Source organism: Pongo pygmaeus, chromosome 16 (assembly GCF_028885625.2).
Source record: "Pongo pygmaeus isolate AG05252 chromosome 16, NHGRI_mPonPyg2-v2.0_pri, whole genome shotgun sequence".
NCBI lineage: Eukaryota > Metazoa > Chordata > Mammalia > Primates > Hominidae > Pongo > Pongo pygmaeus.
The window spans coordinates 55,724,932-55,738,880 of record NC_072389.2 but is presented as its reverse complement, the minus strand read 5'-3'; the positions used below and the strand labels follow the sequence as shown (position 1 = coordinate 55,738,880).

Genomic DNA, 13,949 nt, shown 5'->3' with positions numbered 1-13,949 from the left:
ATGAAATTATTCACATACTGTATCCCTACACCAAAATGCTTACTTATTCATAGGTTACCACCAGATTCACTTCAAAGATTCCTAAATTCAGGTGTTGCCAATGTGATAGGATTAAGAGATGGGGTCTTTAAAGAGGTGATAAGGCCATGAGGGCTCCCCTCCCTGGTGAACAGGATTAGGTGCCGTTATTAAAGGGCTTGACAGGAGGAGTTTGTCCTCTTTTGCTTCCACCTTCTACCATGTGAGGATGCAGCAAAAAAGCTCACCAGATGCCGGCACCTAGATGATGGCCTTCCCAGTCAAGAACTAAGAGAAAATAAATTTCCGTTCTTTACAAATTACCTAGTCTCAGGTATTTTGTTAAAGCAGCAGAAAACTAATGGACTAAGACAGTAAATATGGTTAGATCATCCTTTTAGCATTATAATGCAAAAAGTATGACATTTATTTACCTGTTAATATCATCCTGATAACAGTTTCGGTTGAAATAATCAGCCAAATGTGGAGCATTACACAGGCACTGCAATATTGAGTTCATATAACAAGTATTTCCTAAGTTGCGAAGTCCAGTAAGAGCTGGTCCAGAACCTCCAAAAACAGGATTGAGGTTCCGAATCTGAGAAGCAGAAAGCCTTGAGATCTCAGCTTTAGGATAACATGTTGGCCTGAGGAAGAAAAAGGATACAAGATGTCTTAAAATGCTGAGCATATGAAATTAAGCTTCTATACTATAAATGGCAGCAAACTGTAGCACCTGTACCACAGGCATCTTGTAAACAGTTAATATGTTAACTCATAAGATGCTGGGCCTTCCAGGACATTTAATATTTAGGTTAACATTAGTCATACGACTAAGGTCTGAGACCTTCCCATGAAACACATACCTTTAACCTCTTAATGTGGGTCATGGTTCTTAGAGACACCTTGAGATAGATTATCTCACTTCTCATCAACTAGGAGCTCTAGTATAGAAGGCTCTTTTAAACTCCTTTAAATGATCCCTGGAAGTCTGGCATTATCAAATGTTTGATTGAACTCACCCAGAATGCCAAATGAGGAATAATAAAAAAACAAAACCAAAAAAAACCCATACCGTGGAGTAGATATCAAGGGAAGCAGAGGTTATTTGGGTACTATTATTTAAATTCTAGTGTGTGTTGACTATCCACGGATGGATACACAATTACAGTCAAAAAATACAGTTCCAGCTGGGCGCAATGGCTCATGTCTATAATCCCACCACTTTGGGAGGCCGAGGCGGGCAGATCACCTGAGGTCAGGAGTTTGAGACCAGCCTGGCCAACATGGTGAAACCCCGTCTCTACTAAAAATACAAAAAGTAGCTGGGCATGGTAGTGGACGCCTATAGTCCCAGCTACTAAGGAGGCTGAGGCAGGAGAATCGCTTGAGGAGGCAGACGTTGCAGTGAACTGAGATCATGCCACTGCACTTCAGCCTGGGTGACAGGGTGAGATTCCGTCTCAAAAAAAAAAATTCCTTAGTTGCACTAATCACGTTTCAAAGTAGACACAAACCATACTGGACAGCACAGATATAGTACATTTCTATCACCAGGGAAAGATCTGCTGGACAGTGCTGGGGCAGAGAATGCCTTCTAGACTTCTGTAATATGGTGTATTTGATTTATATGTGGAACTACTAGAACTGCTGAAGCATAAGGAAAATCTTAACTGATAGGTCTTTTTTCTTTTTTAATTAATCCTTAACGTTCTTCCACCCCTAAAAGTAATACTGAGAACAGATTAAACTATATTTCAATCAGCTCTTCTTTACATGTACTCGTGTGCTTGTACTCGTGTGCTTTTTCTGTTCAATATATAAAAAAAATACATGAACTGCATATAGTCCTTAAAACGTTATCAAATTAACACACTTTACTAAGAATGATGATTCAAGAAGAAATTAAATCTCACTAGTTATTATAATGAACTCTAAAATCTATAACAAGATTAATAGAATTTTTAAAAGCTCCTTCGAATAAGTCTGCACCCGGCAGGGTAAGTTCTCAGGAAGAAAAAATTTCAACTTTCTTAGGATGTGTTCAACTTACTTAGGATTAGGCTTAAAAGACAGCCTAATTAAAATTCCTTAGCAAATACAAGTATATAATAAATGGGAAAAAAACACATTTATTTATACTTCCACCTATTGCCCCCCTCCTCCCAAAAAAGTAAAGATCAGAAGTGGTACACAGACTTAAAGCATCTCCTCATAGCTCTATCAGTCATAAGCTAAGAGGATTCCAAAAGGGACAAAGCCAGAAGTATAGCTAAATGAAACTATTTTGGGAAACCTAACCTATTGGTCACTATTTGTAAACAGAATAGCAAAAATACAATGAAGGAAAAAGGAACAGAATAAGGATTAGAGGATGATATACTAAAGTGCTTGTTATTTTAATACTATAGGAAAACTTCGCTTACATTATTGGCTAAGGGAAAAAAAAGTTTGGAACTTGAGTGCTGCAACAAGGCAAGCTCAATATTCCTGAAAATTATGGTCCTCAAAGAGAGATTCCGGGACCACAGGAGGTCTATGAAAAACGTGAGGGTATTCTGGCATGAAACTGTAAAACATAACAATGATTTTATATCTACATTAACACTTAAAATAATCCTCTTTGGTATGATATTAAGTGAGCACTTGGGAGAAAAACCAACATTTTCTCTATTCATTTGTTTTCTTCTCTGTGGTAAATAATAACGGCTGGTATAGCCATCCACAGAAATTTCCAACTCCCTGACACTAACATGCTGATAGATTCAGAGTAGAAATTTTGAAATACAGCACATTATTTTAGTTCTAGGAGTTAAGATAAACATACTTGTTTTCCCGATTAACTGCTGGAGTTACTGTTGGCTTCCTCTTCTCTTCCTCTTGAATAGCCTGGGTTATATCTGGGGAGGAGTAGGAGCGCTTCAGTTTGGAAGGTTCCCTATCCCGCTCAGCAGGAATCTGTGGCTTGGCTTTATGAGTTGGAGGGGTGGAAGGAGGTGCAGATGAAGGAGCCATTTCCGGTGGGTACATATGAACGGTGTTGGTGGGTGAATGGTAATAACGAAAGGTTCCAGTGATTGGGTCAAGAAACTTAGATGGAAAAGAAAAAAAAAAAAAACAGGTCAAAAAACAAAAATAAGCATTATATAAACAAAGAAATCACTCCAAAGTATTCTGCTAAATTTACTTTTGGATTAAAATAATTCGAATAAAATGGTGATAAACTTCAAAAGAAATTCAGGTTTTAAAGTAATACACTATTTCTAAATGATAAATGCCAGAATGCTCATATATTGTAGCCAGCATCTCAGGTTGGGTATTGAGAAATCTCACCCTGTTACATATAATTAGGGGAATAAGCTATGTTCTCTATAATGGAGAAATGGAATTGACTCTGCATTATAGAAAATGTAAAATAAACGAACAAAACATTTTTTAGGAACACAGTGGCTATTTTACTGCTAATTCTGACTTTTACCTTGGCCCAGCCTGAAGGCAGTCCTGGTACGATCCTCCCCATTTCTTCACTTCGTGCTCTTGTCAAAGGTTCTCGTTGAGCCTAATTAAAAAAAAAAAAAAAAAAAAATTAAAAAAAAATTTTTTAAAAATCTGATTTTTCAATTAAATTTTGTCATATAAAAACTTAAGCTACTTGTACCAAAGAATCAAAAAACCTTGCCTTGGCTGCCCTTCATATTTTAAAAAACAGATTCAGAGATGAAAAAAATTATCTTTTTCTCCAAGTCCAAATATTACTATACCAAGGTGTAGAGGAGTATGTCTAAGCCTGTAATGATAGCAGGTGGCGGTGGAGGTAGATGGTCTTCTGTGGTAGTTCACGGGGAGGAAGACAGTGGATCCAAGCAAATAAGAAAGGCCACATTTTTTTTTTAAATTTTTCATCTCAAGGTATTTTAGTCAAAAATTTTTTTTTAGTTTTCCACAGCAAACGACTACATAAAATATAAACCTAATGTATTCTTTAGGACTAAGTGTGCCCCTTCTCTGTATGCTAAGAGGTGTAAGTAGAGAATAGACGTTATAGCATCCTAGCAAATGAATATTCACAAGAAAAGCTACAAAATTTCATTATCACGGCTTATTCTAAACCTACCTAAAGTCATCTTGCTCTCTTAACATTTCTTCTTCTGTATTCATTCATCCCACAAAATACTGATGAAATGTTATATAAGTAAAAACAAACCAATATATTGAGGCATCAACCTCAATATAACTGAATGTGATACTTCCACTTCCTTTAAAAAATTATTAATAGAAAACAAAAACGGCTGATGAACCACCCATTTCTATTTTTATATTCTTCATGTCTTAAGATACATATATTCTAGGTCAGGCAGGGTAGCTCATGCCTGTAATCCAGCACTTTGGGAGGCCAAGGCAGGAGGATCTCTTGAGCCCAGGAGTTTTGAGATCAGTCTGAGCAACACAGACCCCGTCTCTATGAAAAATTTTTAAAAATTAGCCAGGTTTGGCCGGGCACAGTGGCTCACGCCTATAATCCCAGCGCTTTGGGAGGCCGAGGCAGGTGGATCACCTGAGGTCAGGAGTTCGAGACCAGCCTGGGCAACGTGGTGAAACCCCATCTCTACTAAAAAAAATACAAAAATTAGCCAGCCATGGTGGTATGCACCTATAATTCTAGCTACTCAGGAGACTGAAGCAGGAGAATTGCTTGAACCTGGGAGATGGAGATTGCAGTGAGCTGAGTTTGTGCCATTGCACTCCCGCCTGGGTGGCAAAGCGAGACTCCATCTCCAAAAAAAAAAAAGCCAACCTTGGTGGCATGCACCTGTGGTCCTAGCTACTCAGGAAGATGAGGTGGGAGGATCGCTTGAGTCAAGTGGTCAAGGCTTGAGCCCAGGTGGTCAGGTGAGCTATGATCACGCCACTGTACTCCTGCCTGGTGACAAATTCTGTTGAATACAAACATGTAATAAATAGAATATGTGTGCTGGAAAAAAGTTCTGCCAAAATGAAGGCAAATGGCACAACTAAATATCCACATGCAAAAAGATGGATTTAGATCCTTACCACACTATATATAAAAATTGACTTGAAATGGATCATAGATCTAAGGACCAAAACTAAAACCTTAAGAAGAAAACATCTTCATTACTTTATGACTTTGGGTCAGAAAAAATGTTCCTTAGATACAATACCAAGAGCACAATCCACATGTGAAAAATATGACAGAATGGACTTCCATAAAAACTTTTGTGCTTCAAGAAACTCCATCAAGAAAACGAAAAGATAAGCCACATATTGGGAGAAATGTTTGCAAATATCATTTATTTAAAAAAATTTTAGAGATGGGGTTTCACTACATTGCTGAGGCTGTTCTTGAACCCTTGGCACAAATGATTCTCTTGACTCACTCTCACAAGTAGCTGGGTCTGCAGGCATGTGCCACCACACCTAGGCTTATACTTACACTGATTATGACCTTATGGATTTTAAAAACACTGCCCTCAAGCATTTAGCACAGTGCTAGAGACATAGTAGTTGCTCAGCAAATACGTAAGTTTTATTGAGCCTTCTTAATACGTGAGAATTACTTTAAAATGCTATTTCATCAATACTTAGTTGTCTGTGGCATTTTACACAGAATGAGTGTAGAGTGGATCATACAGTATGAGATTTAAGACAGCCAGAAGATATATTGAGTACCCTTGCTTCCTGAAGGGCAGAGATGGGGCAAGATGGTGGGTGGCCAACAAAGACAACTTTTGCTTTCCTTTCAATGTTGCCAAAGACCTTGGCTGTAGCTGGTGTGAAGCCCTGCTTAGAATGTCAGGACCAGTGGGAGTAACTGCAAACCTCAATTTTCACTTTCTATTTTTTAGTCTTCACTTTGTGGTTCCGGTCATCTAACCCCTACTCTTTCTGTTTAAAAGGAACAGAAGGATGTCAGAAGAAGAGAAGGCATGTGTATATAATATATCTCTCTCTCTCTTCATTTTCTCTTATTGTTAACTCATTTTCAGCTCCTTTAGGTTTCACTTTTGGAGCACTGCTGTTTGACTAAGGCTTAAGTTCTTAATTTTCGTCAGGTTTACACATCTTAAGAAATTTTATTTTTGGTTCTTAGAAGAACTTTAATAAAATGTGTTTTTTTCTGTTTTTATTTTTCCATAGGTTATTGGGGTACAGGTGATATTTGGTTACATTAGTAAGTTCTTTTTTTTTTCCAGACGGAGTCTCGCTCTGTTGCCCAGGCTGGAGTGCAGTGGCGTGATCTCGGCTCACTGCAACCTCTGCCTCCTGGGTTCCAGCGGTTCTCCTGCCTCAGCCTCCCAAGTAGCTGGGACTACAGGCATGTGCCACCACACCCGGCTACTTTTTGTTGAGACAGGGTTTCATCATGTTGGCCAGGCTGGTCTCGAACTCCTGACCTCAAATGTTCCTCCCACCTCGGCCTCCCAAAGTGTTGGGATTACAGGTGTGCACCCATCACCTGAGCAGTATACACTGCACCCTATTTGTAGTCTTTTATCCCTTGCCCCCAAGTCCCCAAAGTCCATTGTATCATTCTTACATAACATGGTTTTAATGGGTTATGTGTTATATTTAGTTAACCTTAGATCTAAACACATAAATTATATAAATTGACTTCTGTAGTTAATGAACTTTTTTTGTATAAATATCAATGGGTTTGTTGTTGCTGTGGCTCTTTAACTGTTGCAGTCAAAAATAAGAAAACTGTGAATTCAGTCATTCCAGCCTTAATATATTTTATGTCATTTTTTCCCCTTTTGTTTGAGATAGGGTCTCACCCTTGTTGCCCAGGCTGGAATGCAGTAGCATGATCATGGCTCACTGTATCCTTGACCTTCCCAGGATCAGGTGATCCTCCCACCTCAGCCTCTCAACTAGCTGGGACTACAGGCAGGCGCCACCAAACCTGGCTAATTTTTTTATATTTTTTTCTAGAGACAGGGTTTTGCCATGTTGCCCAGGCTGGTCTTGAACTCCTGGGGCTCAAGCGATCCACCTGCCTCAGTGTCCCAAAGTGCTGGAATTACAGGCAGGAGCAACCATACCCTTTTTTTCCCCCTTTCTGTGGAGAAATGGCATCTTGCTATGTTGCCAAGGCTGGTCTCAGATTTTTTTAATGGCAAAATACAGCAGAATGACTTAACAAAAATTTAACATGTTAAATTCACATAGATTTAGATTGGATATGGAGTCGGTCCTCTGTATTCATCGGTTCTGCATCTGTGAATTCAACCATCCACAGATTGAAAATACTTGAAAAAAATAATTCTGGGTGTACTGAACATGTGCAGGCTTTTATTATTCCCTAAACAATACAGGATAACATCTACTTTCATAGCACTTACATTGTGTTAGGTATGTAATCTAGAGATGATTTAAAGTATATAGGAGGATGTGTATAGGTTATATGCAAACACTATACCATTTTATATAAGGGACTTGAGCATCCTCAGATTTTGGTATGAGAGGGAGGTCATGGAACCAGTCATCTAGATACCAAGGGAAGACTGTATATATATCTCCCACAGAAGGCAGATCTATGGAGACAGAGAGTAGACTCAGTGTTGCCTGGGCTTTAGGGTAGACTAAATTGGGCATGGGGTCTTTTTGATGTGACGGCAATGTTCTAAAATTGGATTGTATTAATGGTTTCACAACACTAAATTACTAAAAAAAAAAAAAAAAAAAAAAAAAAAAAAAAAAAAAAATCACTGAACTACATGCTAAAAATGGGTCAATTTTATGGTATGCAAATTGTGTCTCAAGCTCTCAAGGAAAAACAAAGGCAAAGATGCCTTTTTTTTTTTTTTTTTGAGATGGAGTCTCGCTCTGTTGCCCAGGCTGGAGTGCAGTGGCCTGATCTCGACTCACTGCAAGCTCCGCCTCCCTGGTTCATGCCATTATCCTGCCTCAGCCTCCCGAGTAGCTGGGACTACAGGTGCCTGCCACCACGCCCAGCTAATTTTTTTTTTGTATTTTTAGTAGAGACGGGGTTTCACCATGTTAGCCAGGATGGTCTCGATCTCCTGACCTCGTGATCTGCCTGCCTCGGCCTCCCAAAGTGCTGGGATTACAAGCGTGAGACACTGCGCCTGGCAAAGATGTCTTATACAAAGCCTATGTATTTAAAAAATTGTGATGAAATACACATAACATAAAATTTACCATCTTAGCCATTTTTAGGTGCACTGGTTAGTGATATTAAGTGTATTGCTGTGCCAACAATCTCCAGAACTCTTTTCATCTTGTAAAACTGAAACTCTGTACCTACTGAACAATAACTCCCCATTTCCCCTTTCTCCAGCTCTGACAACCACCATTCTACTTTCTGTCTCTATAAATTTGCCTACTTTACAAACCTCACAGAAATGGAATCATTCGGTATTTATCCTGCAACTGGCTTATGTCACTTAGCAAATGACCTCAAGGTTCATCCATGTTGTAATGTGTCAGAATTTCTTTCCTTTTTAAGGCTGAATAATATTCCATTATATGTACATACATATTTGTTTATGCATTCACCTGCTGATGGACATTTGGGTTGCTTCCATTTTTTGGCTATTATGAATAATACTCTAAGAACATGGGTGTACAAATACTTCTTGTTTGCAATTCTTTTGGGTATATACCCTGAAGTAGAATTGCTGGATCATATGATAAGGTCTAAACATTTTTTACTTTCATAAAATAAATAGAATATGCTGTCACACTTTAAACAGGAAGACAAACTCTATTTCCTTTAGCATATAAATGGATTGATCATGCAAAAACAAGCAAAACACCAGCTACCAAAGATGGCAACGATCCCCCTACACTGTAGATCTCATGATAAAAGATGACAGTGTGGTAAGATAATCACATAGTTATAATCCATGTTTGGTTTTTTTTTCCAGTTTTTTCCTGCAATAAACTACTTACTTTATTTCTTTCGGTATCGTCTGTATCCTCTCTAAAAGTTCCTGTCCTTAGAATTCCACTTTCTGGTTGTCCTTTAATCTTAAATGGCTGTAAAATTATTAAAATTACAGAAGTGAAAGAAAACGTCAACTCTCCTCCCAACATAAAGCTACTAGCTAACACAACCGAATCTATGAGAATGAAAATGTAAAAGGAGAAAAAAAAGGCCTCTGAAAATTTTATTATATTTTACTGTCACATTCAAAATACTTAAAAAACTAAAGAACTCTGATGAATCAGTGAAGAAAAAAAAAAGATGAAAATCAAAGTGGATTGTGAAGCACTGGTTCACACTACATGGCCAAGTATAAAATGCTGATAATTAATGTATATTCACCATGACCTAATTTGAACATTATTCTTTTATTTTAATACTATTACGATTTTGGTTACCTTGAAAGGAGTTGTGCTTCAAAAAATTTAAAGTATTCAAGAGAACGAAGAAATTAAGATACAGACCAATAATAAAAAATGCAAAAATCTATATTCATATCTTCTTATAACATCACAGATTCTTTTTTTTTTTGGATACCGAGTCTCGCTCTGTCACCCAGGCTGGAGTGCAGTGGCACGATCTTGGCTCACTGCAACCTCTGCCTCATGGGTTCAAGCGATTCTGCTGCTTCCGCCTTCCAAGTAGCTGGGACTACAGGCGCCTGCCACCACACCCGGCTAATTTTTTGTATTTTTAGTAGAGACAGGGTTTTACCATGTTAGCCAGGATCATCTTGATCTCCTGACCAAGTGATCTGCTCGTCTAGGCCTCCCAAAGTGCTGGGATTATAGGCGTGGCCAACGCGCCCGGCCCGTAGATTCTTTTTAAAAACTCATTTTAGTTTTATATCTTATTTTAAAATAACTCTACTAAAAACTTCTTAAAATTAGTGATAATTTAACAAAATTTATTCTAGAATAAATTACATATTTCTCCTACTTTTAAAAGGAGCACACAAGGAATGCAATCTTAGATGTGTAGGAATATTTGGCACCTATATACTAAATGACTCCAAAAATATGAATGATTTAAGTTCTAAAGACTGCATGCCTCTAGTATAGCAAGATGGAAAAGAAGTGGCTTTGGAATCTCACTGTCTATGTGATCTTAGGCAAATACTTAACCTCTAAACTTCAGTTTCACTTGTAAATTAAATACCTTATGGGGTTATCATTAGGGGTAAATAAGATAATGCAGTGAAAATACTTGGCATATAGTAGCTACTCAATGAATAATACTTAAATTGTATCTTGGAGCGCACATGTTTTGCTCCTCCTGTTAATAAAATTAGAGAATTTTAGTACATGGGCTTCATATCCCCAATTTGGGGTGTTTAGAAGGTTTTTGCATGGAAGCTATCTTTTTTAATAGCAGAGGTTACCAGATAAGTGTTCCCTGGATAAGAGCAGCTTGACTATGAATTAATTTTGGTACATGCCTGAATTGTGTTTGAGAAGTATAGAAATTGACATTCTGTAAAGATGGTATCCCGCCTTCCATTAGAAGTCATTTCCACACTGCTAAAAATGTTTTTTTCCATTTATACATATGTAAAAAGGACTATAACTGTTCTTGGTATTATAAACATATACTTGGTGTTCAAAAGGAAAAGGCATTGTTAATGACATAATGAAGAAAAAAAGAAAAACATGGCATTATTAGATATTGAAAAAGAATAACAAAAAAAATCCCCTAAAATTATGGCTATCAATTTTGGGTGTGTAGCCAAGGGGAAAATTAATTGGGTTATTTGCCAATATTATTTGAATAGATAAAGAAACAAAATGACACCGATCTGACCAAAAAATCATTATATGCAAAGATAAATGTTAGGCCATTTAGATGTCACTGATTTTGGATATATTCTAAACAGATATAAATTCTGTCATACAAATATTGGCATCTAGTTCCCCCATACTGAGAAGGAGATTATATTTCACTCTAGTCTTTCCATGATCATACATCAAACATAAAAATGAAGAATGTAGCTATTTATCTCAATTATTTGAAATATATTGCATTTTATAGATGTAATATACAAAAAGCAATTTCATTCCCAACCAATCATTTCATAAATGTATGTATGGCATTGGCCTCAAAGGAGAACAGGTGAGCAAATGTGGACAGATCAGTACATTCTATCACCCCTGAAAAGACTATTTGAAATGCCTGCCCTTTTATGGAATGCCACTGGTGTTTTCACATTTTCATATACATTTTCTTTCACTTCGTTGGCAATCTGTACCGTTTCTGCTTACCTTGCCTGAACCTGAATCCCCTGTCGCAGATGTATGGGGCACATCTCCTGTTGACTTTTTCTGTACTTCTGGGGTTGGACACCTTTTCCCCCTATCTTCTACAGATTTCTTGGCATCAGAAGTTTCATGTTCACTTTTACTTTGTCTTTTTACTCCTGTTATTTCTTTGCCCCTCTTTGCTGAGGTTTCTTTATCTTCTTTCTTGGCCTCTTCACTTTCTTTCTTCTCCATTTCCTCTTTTGCTTTTTGTTGCTTCTCTGTAATTTCATTTTCTTCAGCTTCTTGTTTCTTTTTGGCTTTTTGTTCTTGTTCTTCCTTCCTCAGTTTCTCTTTCTGTTCCTCTTGCTGCCTTTCCCGAAGTTCTTTTTCTTGTTTATTTTTTTCCATTAGAAGAGCAGTGTCCGCATGAATACGAGCCTTTTCTTCATCTGTTAACATGAGAGTTGGAGAAAAAACTACTGGCTTGGTGGAACGATCAGGAATAACTTTTCCATTCTGAGGAGATTGTTGCTCATGATTTGTACTTTCAGATTTTATTCTATGCTCTTCAGGCAATTTGACTGCTGGTTTTTTAGTACGATCAATCTAGAGCAACAAAACCAGAGCAAAACATTTTTGTCAAAAATCAGGAAATAACCTCAGTTCTTGAGATCAAGTTGTGATAAAAGAAGTGTTACTTTGTGGAGACAACATCTATCAGGACATCTATTTATTAATTACTCAGTGTCAAGATTTCTCATAAAACAGAACTTGAATGGGAGATATTCAAACATCACTGGAACTTACATCCTCTTGATTCAACACTTTGAATTCTTCCTGAGTGTTTTGTATACAAAAGAGTTAAAAATGTCTTTATTCTAAAACATAAAACCTAGACCTGGGCATACCTAGACTTAAGTTCCACTTCCAGGTATCCAAATGCCTACCCAATATTTCCATTTGAGTGTCAACACATATATTTCAAACCTCATATAGCCAAAATGGATTCACGATTCCCCCCACCCCCACAAACATGGTCCTAATCTCATGGATGTAACCACTCTCACTCTCCCAATAGTTGCACAAATCAAAAACCTGAGTCCCATGATATGTTCCTCCCATATCCTTCTGCACGCTGTTAATTTTCCTCCTATATCTGTCCCTCCATCTCTTCTACCACAGGCCAAGACCATGCCAATCTCCTCTCTTACCAGGACTACAGCATAGCTTTCAACTAGTTGCCCATCTCTTCTCTTGCCCCCGCCCCCCAATCTGTTTCTCCACATTATAGCCAGGGTACTCATTTTAAAACAAATTTGATTTGCTACCCACTATGCTCTCAGTACACCTAAAATCTTTACCATAGCCTGTAATGCCCTGTATGGTCTTACATCTGCCTACCTCTCCAGTCATATGGCTGTGTATACCAGCGATACTTGCCTTAAAAAAAAAATTATTCCAAGATGCCATGCTCCTTCCCAACTTAGGTCTATCAGCTTGTTCATCTAGATAATGCCCACATTAGGTCTTGGGTTACACATCTCTCCCTCTGAAAAGACTTCCCTGGTTCCTAGAACTAGCCAAGTCCCCTGATACATGCTCTTATAATACTTTATTCTTCTCCCTCTATCAGAATTTGATCAAATAACTATAATTACTTATTTCAAATTTTTCTTCCCTCCTAGAATATAAGCTCTAAAAGGATAGAGACTGTGCCTGGCACAGTTAATAACTATGTTACTGAGGGAACAAATGCAATCTTCCCTAACAACTTTTACAGGAGATAAAATACTAACTGGTTTCCTTCAAGTTGTGTAATAAACTACCTAAGTTCCTGATTTAATGAGTTAAATGTTTATTACCTCAATTTAACAGCATATTAACACTAGAGAAGTGACCCTAACATCATTTCTTGAGAATACTGTGTACTGAAACAAAAATAAAAACTTATAAGAACATGTGCCAATAACAATCTACATAGTGTTCTTACAAAACGAATTTATGTTTTTCTACTAGAAAACAAAGAAGTTGCCAGGCGCAGTGACTCACGCCTGTAATACCAGCACTTTGGGAGGCCGAGCTGGGTAGATCACTTGAGGCCAGGAGTTCGAGACCAGCCTGGGCAACATGGCAAAACCCCATCTCTACAAAAAAATACAAAAATCAGCCGGGCGTGGTGGCATGTGCCTATAATCCCAGCTACTCAGGAGGCTGAGGTGGGAGGATTGCTTGAACCCAGGAAGTTGAGGCTGCAGTGAGCTGTGATCGCGCCACTGCACTCCAGCCTGGGTGAGAGAGTGAGACCGTTTTCAAAAAAAAAAAAAAAGAAAAGAAAAGAAAAAGAAAACGAAGTTATTGTAGAAAAAATAATTTTTTTCCTGTTCACTTCTCTTTCTGCCTCTTAAAAAAAATCCTTTGTCTTTTTTTCTGCATGTATTTGAGAATGAAGTAGGAAGAACCACTATGGGGATGAGGTTAACAATAATAAGACGTGGAACAGAAACAAAAATAAATGTTGTTTCCATTTACATTTTGGTGGCTTGATCTATTTTTCCCTAATCATAAAAGTATAGTTATGATCATGTTACTCTCAAGTTTAAAATTCTTTAATGGTTCCTTGTGCCTACAGGACAAAATTCAAATTTGATCCAAGTCTCTCTTGATGACTCTTGTCCATCCTTCTAATCTTATCTACTATCATAACTTCCTCTCTCCAACAGAGACTA

The 13,949-nt window shown here is 37.7% G+C and overlaps 1 protein-coding gene across 10 annotated transcripts in view; it reads right to left on the bottom strand.

The window, feature by feature from the left end:
* Positions 1-13,949, bottom strand: part of USP8 (ubiquitin specific peptidase 8) — a 74,938-nt gene that overhangs the window by 6,380 nt on the left and 54,609 nt on the right. For 5 of the 10 annotated variants that reach the window (XM_054452414.2, XM_054452413.2, XM_054452411.1 and 2 more), the window contains 5 exons: positions 11,245-11,829; positions 8,953-9,039; positions 3,497-3,577; positions 2,846-3,108; positions 453-665 (listed from right to left, as the gene is read on the bottom strand). In XM_054452414.2, the coding sequence (XP_054308389.1) occupies positions 453-665; positions 2,846-3,108; positions 3,497-3,577; positions 8,953-9,039; positions 11,245-11,829 (1,229 nt within the window). The remainder of the gene's footprint in view (positions 1-452; positions 666-2,845; positions 3,109-3,496; positions 3,578-8,952; positions 9,040-11,244; positions 11,830-13,949) is intronic. The other 5 variants (XM_054452417.2, XM_054452416.2, XM_054452419.2 and 2 more) reach the window with 1 other exon arrangement.